Here is an 18,217-nt window from a genome sequence, read left to right as displayed (position 1 = left end):
ATGAAAAGAATAAGAGCATGATGTCCAACCATTTCACATTAAAAGTGGTACATGTGCAACAATAAGAAAACAAAGGCATATCATATCACATATGCATGTCATTTATTATTTCCCAATTTAAGAAACCTATTCTCTGTGCACGACCAAGCAAGTCCATTATCTACTTTTGACAAGTACACACATTCAGATAAAAGCTGAGAAGTTTGAAGCTGTGCACTGGACTTTGTGCTTTCAGGGAGGTGTTGATGTTGCAATAGTAAGAGTACATGAGTGTATATTTCTACTCTGTTGGAACTTAAAGGTATAGGATACTAACAAGGTTAATCCTCTCACGTATTTTACGAGTGGCCCTCAGCACCCTGCTGATTTTCATTCTGGTCGTCGAGTCAGGGTCTCACCTGGGGACGCCAGAAAGATTTAAAAAGCAGTGTAGAAACTGAAGGCAAGGATTATGAGTAAGAACCAACATATTGCTGCTCTATACCACCACAACACTCAACTGGGACAAGCTTATACAGCAAGTGCTGTTTAAATGCTAGTGCTATCCCCACCCGGTTCTACTACACATTCATTATATATTTTTCTTATATTCCAGTACTCAAAGGAAACCATATTCCGAACATATTTAATTTGCCATCTCTTTTAACATTGTGTGATTGTGTTACTCTGGGTGATTTATAAAGTAACAATTGAGGTGCCAGTTCCCCAATAAGTGCTGCATTGGCATTACACATCCGGGCAAAAAACAACAACACGTCGTACAAACAGTTCGCATAAATAAAGTGGAGCTCATTCACAAGGCAAAGCTTCTCCCACCACAAAATCATACGGGAGTGCAACTTGCTGATCAAGACATCTTCCGTGACGTCCTCCGTGTGCAGTGCAAATGTCTTTCCATGCTGAATATTACCGTGTCTGGAATTGACGGGTTCATGCGAGGGTGTCCTACATCCGGCACCAAATCAATCCACGCCTCGTTACTTAGTCGTCTTCAAACGAGACAGCCGTTTAAAAGGCCGGTCAAGTTCTTCAGGATCATCATACCATCTCTGCCTCACAAGAAGTATCAGTTACTAAGCAGATCAGCTGTGACTTTACAGTTAAAATTCCAGTTTCAAATTATGAAGCAAGCAAAGTCACAGCTGCATCCGCGAGACGCAGGTCCACTTAGAAGTCGGTCGTGAAAGTAAAAAGGGAGAATAGCTTTATACAAAACACCACATCATAGAAAGGGAGGCATGAAGCTGCAGGACGACCAAAAAAAAGAAGCAGCTAGAAATCGATTATTGCAAATGCAACACAGATTGTTTTACTGTAGTTTACCTCCCGAGAGGGATCTGTGGATGTGTTCTGTGTGCAGATAGAAACTGACCTGAGTGGAAGGCACTGTATGTTGAAGCATTCTCTTCGTCACATTATCCAGGTCCAGACACGTGACATTGACCCAACCAGGTCAGAATAAATGAGGTCCGCTGTCGACTATGCCAAGACCGGAAGGTGATCGTTCGCTCTCCGCATCCAAAGTTACAATTCACACTCTACAGGGGGTATCCGCCTTCCATGATGACTTTAATAGAGAACAAGTCAGTGAGAAGTGAGCTTGGTGGATATACGCTCACCGTCAGTAGTATTAGAGACAACCAGCACTGGGAAGAGGAAGTAGCAGCCAGATTTTTATATGACGAAGAATAGACAGATGCAGTTTGTTTTTTAGTGGTAGCTATCTGTGTTGCAGCAGCAGAAGGGAATCATAAGCATCTGGTTAGTAAAGCTACAGTACATTGTGTTTGCCATGTGAGCTCCGGACAACAGACAAAAGCTGAGCTGAATTTTGCTCATGGTCGAAGAGCACTACTCAAGTGGCACAACATAACAGCGTTGGTATAGCACAATAATAAAGACATCTTAAATTGTGTTAAGTGCAGCAAAGCGCATACAATTTCAGTGCTAACCGAGAGGAGCAAGACATTGACATTCTTGTCAATCAAATTAGATTAACTAATAATCTGACAAAATATCGTATGTATATATAAAGCACCCATTTTTCAAGTGGCAGAATAAATCTTGCTTACAAATCTATTCTTCATTATTTAAATAGGTAATTGTATAACTAATTAAAGAATGTGGAGCATGGGGGAAATCAAATCAAATAAGAGAAATGTGCATGTTAAAGTAATTCTAGTTACATATAAAGATCTCTTTAAGAAGAAAAAATAGCTAACGACCATTTACTTCTTTTAAAAAAAAGTTTGAAGGCTGCAGAACATTCTCCATTTGCTTTTCTTCGATGATGTAAGAAGGCAAAACAATAGTGCAAGACGCAAGAGTGGGTGCTCAAGAGTTGGTGATGCAAAAGTGAAACGAAAAGATACAGAAGAAAGCGTGGAGCAGGGCCTGTCTTTTAGGGGAGCCGAAACATCCACACTGAATTACCCACACTGACCCTATTCCAAAAAGAAAAAAAATGAAAACAGACGACTTGACCCTCCAATGAGACACTCTCGTTAAGCCTGCGAAGCCTCGCAACGTTCCCCCTAAAAATGGAGATCAGACTAAGACAATAAACACTCACAGCGAGACACCAACTGTGCATGCCTTTCACTTTCAGGACTGGCACTTTTGTCTATATTTGTCTATCTTTGATTGCTTAAGATGCCCACCTCTCACGGCGCGTCACTTATTCATGTCCCATACACACCCCTGCGGCGTGTTTCTATGTGGCCTGTGAGCCACGAGCGTCCCCGTCCGGACCGAGGGCAGCTGGCCGGCCTTGTGCTAAACCGCTGGCGGAGACCATTGGCAGATGACCGGCTTCACTCACCAAGTTCTCATATTCGCTACTGTCCCCATCTTCATCATCTTCGTCGTCGTCTTCCTGCCCTGCGGCCTGTCTATCTAACGAGTCGGAGCTTGATCCGTCACCGTTGCCGAGGTACGGGGTGCTGGGAGTCGTGACGGGAGTGGAGTTGGCGGCGAGGCCCAGGCCCATCCCCGGTGGGCCGGGCGTAGGGTGTCCCGGAGAGCCCACGGCTTGGGGCCGGGGCAGTAGGGCAGCACTGGTAGTTGGGGAGGAAGAGGAGAGCAGAGAGTCCCGCTGGACCAAGAGGTCAGAATAAGACGGTGGGTTAGGTGAGGTACTGGGCCGCTCAGGAGCAGAGGGTGTTTGGAAAGCTATTCTGGAAAGAGGGGACGCATCAGAAGGTTCCGTGTTCTCCTCTGGAGTGGGACGGTAGTCCGTATTTTGGGCCTCAAGGAGCCCTGTGGAGCAGAGAGAAAGATGCAACTGGTGAAAAGGGTCAAGAAAGTGGATATTTTTGCAAAATGTTAGCACATGAGATCTGAGGGAATAAACGTGACTAGTTGACTGATCGCATCATTTAACCCTCCTGTTACCTTTAGGGTCAATTTGACCCTATTCAATGTTTAATGTCGGTGTTCTTTGGGGTCAATTTGACCCCAGGCTGTTTTTCACTGTGTCAAACATATAAGAAATATCAACTTTTTTTATATATTTAAAGGGCTATTTAGGTCGTCAACAAACAAACATAAAGTACCTCACACTTAAACTTGGGAAACAATATTAATTCTAATAATTCTCTGGAGGTTTTAATTGCTGGGGTCAAATTGACCCCGGGGGTAAAATATGTTAGTAAATGTGAAGGTAACAGAAGGGTTAAAATAAGGACTGAGGAAAAGGGATCGACACAGAATTGAAACTTAATACTGATACGAGTTTATATTCAAAACCAGCACACATTTTAGGACACAATTCTAGTTCACCGAATCCAAAGCAGGCACCTACTTCTCTCCTCTTCTGCCGTGTCGCGTTTCCTGAGAGCAATTTGTTGTTTGAGTTTGTTCACATCCTCTTGAATCTTCTCTTTCAAACGCTCACTTTGATCTACCTCCCCACACACAGCCTGAAAAGAGGACAAACCGGTACAAAATTCAAGTTAAGTCATCTGGTGAGAGAACAATGTTGCTGCGTGTCTTCCACCAGCTATCCAACATCCAGCTCACCTGCACTTTATCTTGTAGTGCACTGTAAACTTGGTATATTGTTCGGATATCCTTCATGATGCCATCTTTATCAAAGAATTCGGCTCTGTAAAGATATTTACCAATATCCATTACACTATTCAAGTCATAATGGACAACTTCACACAGCACGAGTTCACCTAGCATGTTCGTCAAAGGCATAAGAGCAGTGAAGGAGTGTCGTGGTTAAATTATGGATGCCTTCTCTGTCTGACTGACACACAAAGAAGTGTGAAACCAAAGTCATCAGAAGCTAGAGAGACAGGTCTGGTGAAACCCCCGGCAGTTAAGATCACACTGACACACGGTAATAACCTATTCTATTACAGACAGCGTTTAAAACAAAAAGACTCACAAATACATATTTCTGCATGTGAAACCGGTCATAAACCAGCTTTCCACTCCAGACAGTCATCCGCAAATGTCTGCTGATGAATGTAAACTAGGACCAACACAGAAGTTGCACACCAACGATTCTTACCCGTGCTCCTTGATGACCTGGGTGTAGTTGATTGAGGTGTTGGGCACCGAGGAGACTTTGTATTCCTGCTGGCTCGTGTTGCCAAGGTTTGGGATTGTGAGGGTGATCCTCTGGTTGTACCGACTGGGAAGAGACGACCAATTAGCACTGTTAAAAATACTGTTCAGAAAATGACTACACTTAATTTGTTTCTTCTTTCCAGTAAACCACGTGTGCAGAAAAGTTTGTCATGTTTGAACTTTTCATACGCGTTTAAAATAGTAATTAGAATAAGCTACAACTAAAATTAGGGATGCACCAATATTACTTGTTCTCTCCAGCTCCAATGTCATCTTCTGATAATTCCCAATCCCACACCAGTGCTCTAGTTTACTTTAATATTTTTTTTTTATGTGTACACGTCACTGAATGGAATTTATTGGGACTTTTATGTGGGACGACACAAGGCCACGGACTGAATGACTGACTGACGCACTGAATGACGTTGATCAGCGATGAGCATCCATGTACAAAAAGAACTTAAAGACCCAAAACATCGACAGGGTGGGAAGGGAACTGCCTCGATGTAACTCAAAAGCCTACACAAGAGTAAATATACGCTAGTTTGACATTTGACATTGACCATAAATATGTGTTTGCTCATGCTCAACATGCAGTCATTACCTGTGGTGAGGTCTAAAGAGCACATACTCCAGAGCGTGCGTGGAGCTGTTGGCGGTGGAGATGAAGCTGAAAAGAAGGAAGACGAGGTCGGGCACACCGAGCAGCTCAGTCAGCTGTTTGTGGATGATCTGTTCCCTGAACGACATCTGCTGCTGCGTGTTCCTCCGGAACCGGTACCAACCAATAACGTTCTGCACGGACCAAGAAACAACTCTTTTTAAATGTGTTCATCGTCACAAGTACATGGCAGACTAAGTGTAGGATGTGGAACAATACGGACACTAATAATTGTGACGCCTGTACAGCTACTTATTGAAATACTTCAATGAGAAAACATGAAAAAAAAAAAACAATGGTACATGTTGTTGTATGATGTAATATTGATCCCTTTCCTGTGGTTACAGGACGGCCACTCTCCCCATGAGCTACAGCCGCCCTAAAAAATAATATTATTATATTTGAAGCCAAAACTGTTGAAATTAGGACTTTGAAAGCAATTTATACCATCTAATTTATATCTTGATATACTCTGGACTATCACACCTTCAGTTAGCAATTAGTAAAAAATATTAAAAACTACATCTACGTCTGATTTCTAAGGATTCAGGTTATTGTCGCCTTAATTTAAATGCATTACTGACATTTTACAGGACATCAGCTGCAATGCATGTTGAAATGACAATTAAAAAAAAAAGAAAATCACTCACTTTCCGCCTATTTCTAAGAATGCGGTTGAGATTTTCTTCATTGAGTTTTCCTGCGTAGTCATAAAAGCTGATGAGGGAAAAAACAAACAAGTTCAAACGTATTCAACACATTCCTACTCCTCCTCTGCATTGGCCTAATTATTTTGCACAATCTTGTCAAATGGGGCCATCTACTGTCCAATGTCAAAACGCATGCATGTCAAGAAAGTGTCAGTATATTTACAATGAGCTAAAACTAAGACACCACAAGCTACTCTGCAAAAAGGCCCTTTTTATCGAGGAGAAAACAATGCTAATACATGCCTTGAAGTCCTGAGCTCTTTACAAGCATTACACAACCATTAACTCTTGTAAAATACCCCTTCAACATACCTTCCCTTGTTATGCCTGTGTTACAACAGTATTATGTCCGGTTTTCTAAATAAAACGATCGTGGTCAAAACTGTTGGCTGAACAATTTGTCTCCCCAAAGCAGTGTCTGTTCCACAATCGTACACATGGTTACTTTTTTGTAGTAGCTGTTTGTAAATTAAAAGCTCATATCTTACCTAAATAACTTTGCACAAGGATCATGGTTATGAATTTCTGTTGGGAACAAATAATGACAGATGTTTCAGTTATATAGCATCATATATGCAACATATGTAAAAGACATAAGCTAAAGTGTAGCCCGAAACCTCAAATTAAATAACACACACAACCTGCTGTCATTGGCATAGCTATCTTTACCATATTCATGAAGAATCCTGATATTTATATGGCCATAGAATTAGGTGACCTTAAAACCACACACAAACTTTAAAACGCAAAGATATTTGAGTCGTTTTTATTTGCAAAATACCAAAGCAGAGTCTGAAGCAGAAGGATAAGTGGTGAGCGAGAAGCTGCTTATTGGCATAATTTAATTGCCAGTTACATTTCACATTAAGGTGCATAAAGGCATATCCTGAAAAACCACTAAAAAATATATGTATAATCCATTATTGATATCTTTTTATTGAATATGATGTTGCCATATTTGGCAGATTAAAATCCAAACTGATGCCTGTGTTTTTTTCTGTAGTGATGCAGACCAATGATCACTCTTTGCAATTTCAAATGTCAAAGTGAGTAAATGTGTAATTGGGTTTTGTTTAAATGTTCCGTTATCATCAGCTTCTACAACATGAATAGTGAGATAACCGCCTATAAATCAGACACATTACACACCTGCACACCCATAGTGTTTTAAATCGGGGCTTGTACGATTAAAGTTGCCCAAAGCTATTCTGAGAAATGCAGGATGTCATCAAAATGCATGTACTTAGAGAATGATGAAAGTTGTCCCTAATATATGCCACAAAGAGGGGAGTGGGGAAGGCGTCAAAACAGCAGTCTGTACACCACTAAACGGTCTTGGGAAGAGCTCTTAACAAATAAAATAAGTGGGAACACCTGTGTGGGTGGGCACAGTGGCCTTTACAAAACGTGTGAGACTTCAGCCCGGCCTTTTTGGAAAATGGTGCAAAATGACTAAGCTATGCTAAAGGCCGGCATATGTGTTGAATTCTCATAGCAGAGAATGCATCTGTGTTATTTGTAACATTAACAATGGTTTTGTCCTATTTAAGTTTCACACATACAAGGACACGGACACTTAAGCAGCTAAATGGTATTCAGCCATCGTTCATCTTATTATTGTACCTGTGCTTTTCCGATTGTGACATAAAGAAGGTTTTGATAGGGTAATCATGTAAGAAGTCTCTTCAGGCTTCTATCAGACCTTGTTTTGTCTGTTACAAGGCTTACCTACTACCTGGACCAATTCTGCAGTGCTGATCTGTGAGTCACTGATGCTGATAGTCTCTTCTTGCCTTACATCTCCTAATAGGAAGCCCTCCTGTGCAAACACATGTTGACCAATATGTGGTTAGGGTACTAGTGTAGACCTGAAACAAGTATTCAGTTAGATCAACAAATAATTAAACATCAACATTTTGGTTAATTAGTTGTATTTTAAACTTTTTCTAAAAATGTTAAAAAGCCAAACATTATCTTGTTACAACCTGTCAAATGTGATGATTTGCTTTTCTCTTGTGTTATTTTAGGCTAGCAGATGGATAATCCGTTCATGTAGAGTGCATCCTGAACAACACTTTGTGTCCGAATAATAATAATAATAACTTTATTTATATAGCACCTTTAAAAACATTGTTTACAAAGTGCTCCACAGAGAGTCAAAGCAAAACAAGTGGAATAGCAAGAAACCAATATTACATTTAAAAGTATATGTTAAAATAAAAAATAAAATGGAAAATAAAAAATAAATCAATTAAAAACAGACAACTAAATTAGGGGAACCAAAGTTCTGCATAAAAAGATCAGATCACTTAAAAGCTGTTCTATAAAAATGGGTTTTAAGAAGTGATTTAAAAGAAGTTACTGATTCTGCAATCACTGTATTAGAAATCACGATGTTCCTTCGTGCAACATAACACCTTTTTCGTTCTGGTAGTACATTTACTATTTTGTAGTTAAACAGCAGCGCTATCCACGACTTGTTCAGCCTGGTATATAAACAACGCTGTCGTTAGCTTCCTTTGGGCTGATTTCAAAAGCTTTATTTCCCAAACGATCGACCATCGATCACGTTACTATAACAAGCACGCCCAGAGAATAAAAGAATTACATTTGTACGCATGTCAAACACTTTATTAGACGATGTTAGTGACTTGAAAACAACTGACATTAGCAACGTGGTGAAGAAGCTAATCGAGCAATGCGGCAACAACAACAAAACTAAAAGGTGTCGTGCGACCTAGTTATGAAATTAACTCCGTTGACATAGCCTCATACCATTGAAGACACACACTGACATCATATGACAGGTCCAAGTGTCCACGTGAGCAGCACAGGCACACGGAAATCACTTGACTTGGCAGCTAGCTAACGTGCTACGTAGCTAACTATGTATTTCCTGGAACTCAAACTTTCCACAACAGCATTTTCCAGGTTGAAACAGCACATATTCGTATACATATTTGGCTCTTTATAGGTCACGCGAGAAGCTAAATATGCAACACACGTGCGGCTGAAACACACAAGATCCTCTTTAAATCACCACTTGTGTCTGCAGCTACAGTGTGGTTGATAAACCTGCCGGTAAATAGACGGAACCGACACTAGCTAGCCAGCAACAGGATGATGACACTGGGAAACAACAAACTAAAGGTGTTGATGGGCGACTAGAGACGTCGCCGAGCTGCGCACACTCCCGCCACAATCCTAATAGTTCGTCAATATAACGTGTTATACTTACATGATCTGAGTTGCTGTTGGCGCTGTGATAACACACAGAACTAAAAGTATAACCTGAAATGGACGCCGCCATGATGGAAACATCCCGATGAATCACGATGCCCTCCCACCCCCGCGTTCCAGTCACACTCCTCAACTCGCAGTGGCTTGTGGGAAATGTAGGCGAGGACAGGACTTGCGAGCCAGCATGGAAGAGGTCGCTGCGGAAAGCGTGGACGTGAAACGTGGAAATGTCTCGGACCCAGAGGACGACAGCTGCTCGGACACGGATTTTGGACCTTCAAAACTCGGAACGAAAGAATAGTAAGCTGTTAACGGGAGTCAGTAGTTCTCTGATTCGTCACTTACGTTGACTTACGATCATGATGGTCGGTTATTCTTGCTAGCAACAGAGCCTCTAATCGTTGACCCGTCCTACATGTGGTGTTGAGAGCAAAAATAAAGTTGTATTGTTGCCTGAAAACTAACTTAGTTATGTTAGACAGTCGGTTCATCGTTACATGGATAAATGAGTGGCCTCCTTCTGTTTAGATACGATTTATAGTTGTAAATATAGATTATATCTGACTTTCCTGTAATTGTTACATTTGCATTGGTGGTGAATGTGAGAAAATAACATGACATATTCATATAACCACAATCCACACTTGATATATACTTGAATCAAGCTACTTCCGTTCATATTTGCAACGTGTCATCTGTGCTCATAGTTAATATTTGTATTATAACTAATTGTCAGTGACTTTTTTTCCGCAGTTGGGAAGATGCATATCAAAAAGAACTTGAGACATTCGCAGACATTGGGGATGTTGGTGAGATTTGGTAATCCTATTCATATACCATGCTGTACATCCACTTGTTATTACAGTGCTGGTCATGTCAAAATGTGGTGATTCATTAGGGACTTGTTCAATGCAGTATTATTGCTTTCTGTCAAGCCTGTCTCTTGACTGATGTCTGTGTTTCCATCATCTCTTGAGGTTTGGCGAGGAGAGCATGAGCCGTGTGCTGCGATGGATGGACAAAACTCAGATCCCAGCGGATGCTGCCATTCTTGACATTGGCACTGGAAACGGCGCCTTTTTAGTTGAACTGGTGAGAACATTTTGACAATAATATTGTGTGTTTTTTTTAATTCACAGGTCGTTGTTTTGGTCTTTCTTAAAGGGCCACTTCACCAATATCACAACCAGATCATTAAAACATTGCAACATCTGTGGATTATTCAGGTTAATGAAGATATTATTATTGGATGCTCATTTTATTTTGTGCTTAGAAAGCAACAATTCAAACACCTTCCATCTCCATTGTATTTTAAAAGAGTGTATAAAGAGTCTAGAGGAGCCCGGTGTTTGAGGAAGAAGTTTAGAAGCCAGGGGTGCATCTTAAGAGTATTTATGTTAACACACAAACATGCTATGCCTGGTTGTCCTAAGGACCCAGATACGGCCACCACTTACAACATCTCGTTGCATCTTTAACCCACAGCCCATCCCAGAGGACCCATCTAACGTCTTCTAAATAGTGTTAATATTGGCATTCATCATTCCTTAAACTTAACGCTCCCAGATGAGTGTGTCCTCATCCTTCAGCTTCCCCAAACAGAATAGCCGTTTCTCAATTCAAAGTACACAGAGTACAGACTTGTGTTGTTTTGGAGTCTGGTCTTGGGAGTTTGGTCTTGGGAGTCCAGACTCCGAAGGACGAGTGGACGGGAGGACGGTCTTTCTGCGATTGGAACAGCAGCTTACTTGATGATGTCACCACATCAGCTGTTCTTGCTCATGAGTTTACTCCAATTATTCACTGTAAATTATTTTTTACAGTCAAACAAAATGCTTTTTTCATTATCCTTTAAATATAATTATTTTATTTTGAATTATGTGTGTCTTATATATATTTATTTATTTATTTATATACACACAATTAAAAATAGAATAATCATACACATAATGGTATATATATTGTCTAAAAAATAAAAACATATATATTGTTTATAAATATTCAGATTATATATAAATATGTATATATAATAAATATGTGTATATCAAATATGTTATATGCATACAGTTGCAATCCAAATTATTCAACCCCCATTGCACATTAGGTTTATTGGCAAAATATAAAAATGTTCAGCTGTTTGCAATAAACAAATTACACAAGAATTGTTTAAGTAGTTTAATGAAACTAATATCACAAGGGTTTTATCCTAATTCAACACAAAATGCTTCTTTTAATGACTTTAATGAATTTACTGCAGTCTCAAAATTATTCAACCCCTTCATGACAAGCATCTTCAGTACTTCAGAGAAGAGATCATTGCCTTGCACAAACAAGGAAAAGGATACAACCTTCCCCTCAATGGAACAGACTCATGGAACAGACTCATGGAACAGGCTCACGGAACAGACTCACGGAACAGACTCACGGAACAGGCTCACGGAACAGGCTCACGGAACAGACTCACGGAACAGGCTCATGGAACAGGCTCATGGAACAGGCTCATGGAACAGGCTCATGGAACCGGCTCATGGAACAGGCTCATGGAACAGACTCAATGGAACAGACTCAATGGAACAGACTCATGGAACAGGCTCATGGAACAGACTCATGGAACAGGCTCATGGAACAGGCTCATGGAACCGGCTCATGGAACAGGCTCATGGAACAGACTCAATGGAACAGGCTCATGGAACAGGCTCAAAGCTCAGCAGAGCACACAAGTCCAAAAAAAGGAAGTTGGTTCATGAATGACTTTAACCACATTATATATAATGACAATGTAAAGTTGTTATTACTATTATTACCGATCACTGAATTATTCAGAGGACCTTTTTGCTTAAAAATCTTTGTTATTATTATTTAGATTTGCGGTCAGAACAATCAAAAGACCGTAATCAGAAAAGCTTTGAGGTGTCATCAAATAACGTGGATGTGGCGCCAAAAAAAAAAAGTTACTTCCCCCCCCCGCCCCTCTTTTTCACCCATCATGATTTGCAGGTTTGAGGCTTACTTGGACTTCAACAAATCTTTTTAAGACATTCTTTAAACATTGATTAGCTGAGCTCCTCCTGTGCTTTGTTTGTGTGTGTTTCAAGGCTAAACACGGATGCAGGAATCTGACTGGTATAGATTATTCTCCAGCGTCTGTAGACTTGGCCAGAAACGTTCTGCAGGCGGAGGGCTTGACGAATATCACCGTAAAGGTGGGTTTTGTTTTGTTTGTCATGAAAAATATCACATTGTTTCTCAGTTAATTCACTAACTTTGACAAGTATCACAACACATGTGGCTGCTGCAGGATACTGAATGATATCATTTACTTTTTTTTATTGATCCCGGGTGTACTATGTGAGTACTTGCAGTGCTAGGAGAAAAGCATGAATCAACATGTGCTGCAAAATTTGAATTCTCTCCAGTTGATTGCTGTAATATTTGCATGTACACAGTAAAATTGGCAATGTCAATTTAACACTTGAAGAGTACATTTCAACACGAAGACAGTGAACATGTGGCCCCTTATCTTTTGAGTGTTAAAGTAACACTGAACATAGTGTTAACATTTCAGAGTTAAAGCAACTCTGGTAAAAGTTATTATTCCACACTGAGAGGTGTTGATTTTGATTCATGCTAGTCCGAGTGTCGAATGTAAATCACACTCTTTAACGCTCTATAGATAGGGACCATATGTTTACTGGCTTAGTGTTAATGTACTCTTTCATTCTACTGTGTAGCTTTTGACTCGGTCGTGTTAGCCGTCTGCATATCGATATTTCAAGACACAAAAACAGCTCGAGTGTAAGTTGAACACAGTATAGAGTTATTCTAAAATGTTGCTTCTGCTGAAATATCAACATTTAATATAAAAAAGTGATTTAGAGAAACTTACTGCAGTCTTTCCAGAATTATAACGCGCGTGATGAAACTCAATTTGAAACGAGAAGGAGGGGGCGGAGCTTTCCAGAGTAACAGTGAACGTTGTCATCACTGGGGTTTTACTCTTGCTCTAGTTGTAATGACTCTGGCAGAGTCAATTCACTTTAACACTACATTTTTAACACTGGGAAATTAACTCTGAATATTTCCTCCAACACTGGAGGCTATTTACTCTTGCTAGTGTTGTAATGACTGAAAGAGTCAGTATACTCTTGACTTTTTAACACTGGGGAATTTACTGTGTGGTGGATCTTGTGCCATGCACAAATCAGCCATTGATACGAAATATATCCCCTCTGTTCCTCAATGCCAATAATACAACATGGCTTGCAGCATCCTCGGAGCTGGCCTCGGACGGTCAGAGCAAACTGTCCTGTGTTTCCTATGCGGGAGAGTTGGAGAGGGAAAAGGCCCTGAACGTGATGGAAGTCTGCCCACCATTCAGATGAAACCACTTGAAATGAAATGGCAGGATGTAACACATCTTCTGACATGTATATGCAAGAAAAACAAGTTCTCCTCTCCTGTGTGCAAGGTACAGTTGCATATAAGTTATGTGCATCACACGGCTATGACCTTGTGTGCTTTGCTTGGACAGAAAGCCTTCCCCTGAAGTCAATATTGACCTGAGCTGGACAGCGGGAGCACAGTATGTGTGTGTGTGTGTGTGCATGTGAGAGAGAAATATTATGTTGGTTTTTCTTTAATACTGCAGATTGCCAAAATAATGAGTGTGAATGTGTAGCCTTGAATGGAGTTTAAACCACATGGTAAAGGGGGCGGGGGGACTTCTTCAACAGGTCTTACCGTAAAGGTCATCATGTCGAGCCCTGTCTGCATTTACATTCGTCACTATGTTTCCTTTATGCATTCCTTTGACATCATCCCAGATTTCTTTCATTATACGGGCTCACACTCAAATGTAACTGATCAGTTGCAACAATATATAGGCGTTTCTCTCTCCAGTGAGTCCCTTGATCATCATAGATCACGCGTTTTGTGACCCCTGGTTTGTGTGTATGTGTCTCTTGAGCTCTCCCCAGAGGTCCGGTGTTCTCTGTCCTCATGAAGGGCTCCTTTCACTGCTGGTATGGTAGGTCAGCAACCTCTGCAGAATGAACTGCTGTCATGTGGGCAGTTGGAGTTCAGTGTTATCGTTAAACCTTGAGGTGTAACACATTTCATCTGCAGGTACCTCTATAGCAGGGGTCGGGAACCTATGGCTCTTTTGGTGACGGCATATGGCTCCCAGACAATTTTGAGTTGAAAAAAATCTCCGCCCGCCCCCCTATAATTGTCTCTATCGCGCCAGATTACAGCAGAAGTCATTTAAGGTCCCTTTCTTAAAGACGTCTTTGTTCTTTTATTAAACTAAACGTCTGTTATTGATCGTCTCTACACAGCAGCATGTCATTCTGTGTCAAAGAAAATGTCACTTGCACCCCCCCCCCCACCCCCGTAGCATCATGCAGCACCAGAAGTCGCATTAAAAGCAAGACATATTTAATTTATTATACGTTAAAAATACTATATGGCTCTCAATGAAATATATTTTGAAATATTTGGCTTTTATGGCTCTCCCAGTCAAAAAGGTTCCTGACCCCTGCTCTATAGTTTAGCCCACAGCTAAAGAGTCAGTCTAAAGCATGAGGCGTCATGTGTGCTGGAGGGTGGATCACAGACCAACCTTTCCTGATCTGCTGTCTCTTCTCGTGTGTTTTTTAGGAGATGGATTTCTTGAACTGCCACGGTGAGCTAAAGGGTTTTGATGTCTGCATCGACAAAGGCACATTCGATGCAATAAGCTTGAACCCGGACAGCTCTAAGGAGGACAAGAAAATGTATGTCCAAGTTCTAAAGGATGCTCTCAAGGACAAAGGATTCTTTGCTATAACTTCCTGTAACTGGACAAAAGAGCAGCTGCTAGACCGATTTATTGAAGGTGAGGGGAAACACTTTGATGATTTGTTTTTGAATGATTCTGTTTAATCTGGCTCATTTCTTTGTGAGAGTACTGCGTAGATTGACTCTCAACAAACCAACTGAATTAGACAAAGAAATTCCAGTGGAAAGCTAACCTTTGATCATACATGTTAAGCAAATTCTTAAGGCGTGTGTGTGGGGGGGATGAGACACACAGAATTTATGTCATTCCCCTGTATTGTTCATTGACTGATCCACACACGCATATGTACATACTGGGTAACGTTCATACCTAAGTTTAAAAGTCATATATTTGTATTTTTTAACGCGGCACCTTTCCTTCAGGAAATTTGACAAAAGATGATATTTAATCAATGTGATTCGCTATTTCGTAGTTGTTGCCAAATACCTCGCTCCCTGAAGGGAAACATTTCAAAATATATCATGGCTTTGCTCGTAATGTTTACGGTTCCCTGAGGAGTTTGTGACCTTGTTGCACTCTGAAGCTGTTAATCAGGTCCCCGTTTAGTTTCTCTCATGCGTGTTGATGAGGACACACATGTCACCTGCATCCAGGTGGAGCACTGCACAACTGGTTTCACACTGTTCCACTGATCTACAGGTGGTGGTAACGCACCGACATATTCAGCAATGCTCCAACCAGGACAAGGAAAAAGACTAGTAAATTATTTACAGCCATGTTTGCAAGTCTTTCTCCTAACCCTCTGTGGCCATAAACAACCAGAAAAGCTTCCTGGCATTTGTATTTACGGAGACATGTCGATGTTCTAGTTTCTTAACCTGCACATCTTCTTTATTTTGCCTCACAGGATTTGAGTTTGTCGAGGAGTTGCCGACACCTAGCTTCCAATTTGGAGGCAAGAAGGGCAACAGTGTGACGGCCCTCATCTTCAGGAGAATACATTGAAATTAGAGGATTAGATGTTCTTCTTTTTTTCTGTTTATCACAGGAAATCATAATAACTGTACATACTTTTGTATAACAATACTTGATTCACATTTAGAAGATATGTGTAATGACGCCGGCATACAGTGTAACAGAGAGGAATTCTCTTGAAATAAATATGGTTTTTGTTTTGTTGCTGTCGTATTATCTTGTCTTGATCCATAGTGTGATAGCAACCTGTTACATTTGTGTGAAATTGTTCATTAATCTTTGATGTCACTTTTACTGAGACGATTAAGATTTACAGTTCACGTACAGTTGAATAATGTATTAATTTAAAATACTCTCGCATGGAACCTTTTACTTCTGAATAACAAGTTCTCTCTGACCTTTGACATAATGTAGGTCCGCCATGTCTTGCGGCACCAAGAGATATTCACATGTGAAGTCTTCGCCCTTGTGCAGAGTTCAGCCACTTGATTATTCGGCTTGGAGGCTAAAACATCTTCTGTATTCGTTTCATAAAGGGTCTAGAAGAGAAGTGGGATGTACACAACCATTTGCACAGAACATTTTTCCCCGTGCCACAAATCATCTTAAATCCCCTCTTTGTTTACTTTGCAAGGACCCTGTTGAATGTCTTGACCCATAGTTTAAAAACCCCGGTTCTGTCTCACTAAATAATTAATTACATCCATTGTTCATGCCTTGGGGAAAATAGCCCGTATCTAATTGGCTCAACTGGAAACCAGCAGAACGTGGGGTCCTGAAGACCCTGATTTAGAATTTCTGACATAATAAATAAACAAAAGGCCTTGCCTTCTGTGCAAGGGAAGCTTGTCTGCCATATACTTCCTTAATGACATCATTAATAACTGTCAAACTGGACTTAATTGCAAGCTGGGCCAGTGGTCCAATGGAACCGTTGATGTTGAGCCACGCTGTTGAGTAAACATGCAAGCTTTACAAGAATTAGTGCCTGGAATTTAACTAGGCCCTGGATATCCTGTGGATGTGCACATTATGCCCACATTTACAACTGAGATTTTCCCATGAAGTGAAACTTCCTGAATTAAATATCCTCCACTTTTGTCAAAAGGCACTCTTGCTTAAACAAAACATCTAGGTAGACAGTTCTTCAAGGGTTTTTTAAAATTGCGTAATTATATTTTAATATGTGCTGAAGTTACAGTCTCTTTGAATATACTGCAGCTTACTCATTTCCTGTGTAAAGGTGCTGTTGCTAAGAAACAGGCTACACTACAATCCTGTTAACCTCAACAAAGTCATGAGAGTTTCCATTTAACAGATTCCCTAACATTAGATTGCTCCTGAATTAGAATCAGGATTATTCACAGACAGTTTGCCTTGGTATTTTGGTAAACATAGCAAGACAAAATAGTCCAGTATTGCATTTGAAGAATCTTAAATAGTATACATATAATATATATATAACAGTAATTAGGTTGTCATTCAGACAAAGCCTTAATTGTCCGTCAATCTTAGTTGCTAAAACTGGATCTGGACAACAAATGATGTAGAGATTACGAAATGTTTGCTCCTGGCTGTGCTGGTAGTTACGTGTGTCTTCATTATTAAAAACTGGATCTATCTCGACCACGTGTCTGAGACGTGCTACACTGCAACGTTGATTTATTCAGGAAGCCAAAGCACCGTTTGAAGCTTGTCTTTCTCTCATCTTCAGAAGTATGGCCATCCACCAGTAAGTCAAATAAAACGTAAGGTATTGCTGGTTTGAACTGAGCTGTACAGTAAATGTATCACCGGCAGCACTTTCGTGGCTTTTGGGTTGGCACACACGTCTGAAGCTTCACTTTTATTCCACTCATAATATTAAAAACCTATAAGGGTTTTAGAAGTGATGCCATAGCAGCCCAATGGTCGCCCTAACCAGCAATGAATGGCATGCTTTCATTTTAACCTCTCAAGTGTGATACTGCAAATATTTATGTTTTTTCCACTCCATCTCCCTGGAAACACGTTTGAAGTGAACCGGACAGGATTTTTTGTGGATTGATTGAGTTACTCCACCATATGTCGTTAGCAGGAGAGTTTTCCATCGCAGGGAAGTGAGAAAGACTCCTCTTTCAAAGCACGTTTTTTCACAATTATATGCAAGAAGTCTACATTGACTACCGTGACTACATTGTAACGTGACTAACCTAAGTCCAGGAGACCTACACGTTATTTATTCTATCGACGCTTTAATAACTTTTTTTTCTGGGTCATTGTTTTAGGCTGGTT

General features: G+C 40.5%; 2 protein-coding genes across 2 annotated transcripts; one reads left to right on the top strand and one right to left on the bottom strand.

Annotated features, from left to right (window-relative positions):
* Positions 1-80: 80 nt before the first annotated feature.
* abraxas2 (abraxas 2, BRISC complex subunit) lies at positions 81-9,280 on the bottom strand. Its single transcript, XM_056435872.1, has 9 exons — positions 9,188-9,280; positions 7,678-7,768; positions 6,438-6,474; positions 5,890-5,956; positions 5,183-5,373; positions 4,520-4,642; positions 4,021-4,105; positions 3,803-3,920; positions 81-3,258 (listed from the first exon to the last, which is right to left on the bottom strand). Exons 1-9 carry the CDS (start codon positions 9,257-9,259, stop codon positions 2,714-2,716), a joined length of 1,329 nt encoding a protein of 442 aa, XP_056291847.1. The 5' UTR covers positions 9,260-9,280; the 3' UTR covers positions 81-2,713.
* Positions 9,281-9,373: 93 nt separating this feature from the next.
* eef1akmt2 (EEF1A lysine methyltransferase 2) lies at positions 9,374-16,147 on the top strand. The gene is made up of 6 exons (XM_056436095.1): positions 9,374-9,489; positions 9,943-10,008; positions 10,167-10,281; positions 12,285-12,392; positions 14,848-15,064; positions 15,876-16,147. The coding sequence occupies exons 1-6, from the start codon at positions 9,374-9,376 to the stop codon at positions 15,971-15,973; spliced, it is 720 nt and encodes a 239-aa protein (XP_056292070.1). The 3' UTR covers positions 15,974-16,147.
* The last annotated feature ends 2,070 nt before the right edge of the window (positions 16,148-18,217 follow it).

The sequence above is a fragment of the Pseudoliparis swirei genome, chromosome 17 (assembly GCF_029220125.1).
Source record: "Pseudoliparis swirei isolate HS2019 ecotype Mariana Trench chromosome 17, NWPU_hadal_v1, whole genome shotgun sequence".
NCBI classification, from domain to species: domain Eukaryota; kingdom Metazoa; phylum Chordata; class Actinopteri; order Perciformes; family Liparidae; genus Pseudoliparis; species Pseudoliparis swirei.
Note: the sequence above shows the minus strand (reverse complement) of the source record. Positions and strands in the feature narration are given on the sequence as shown.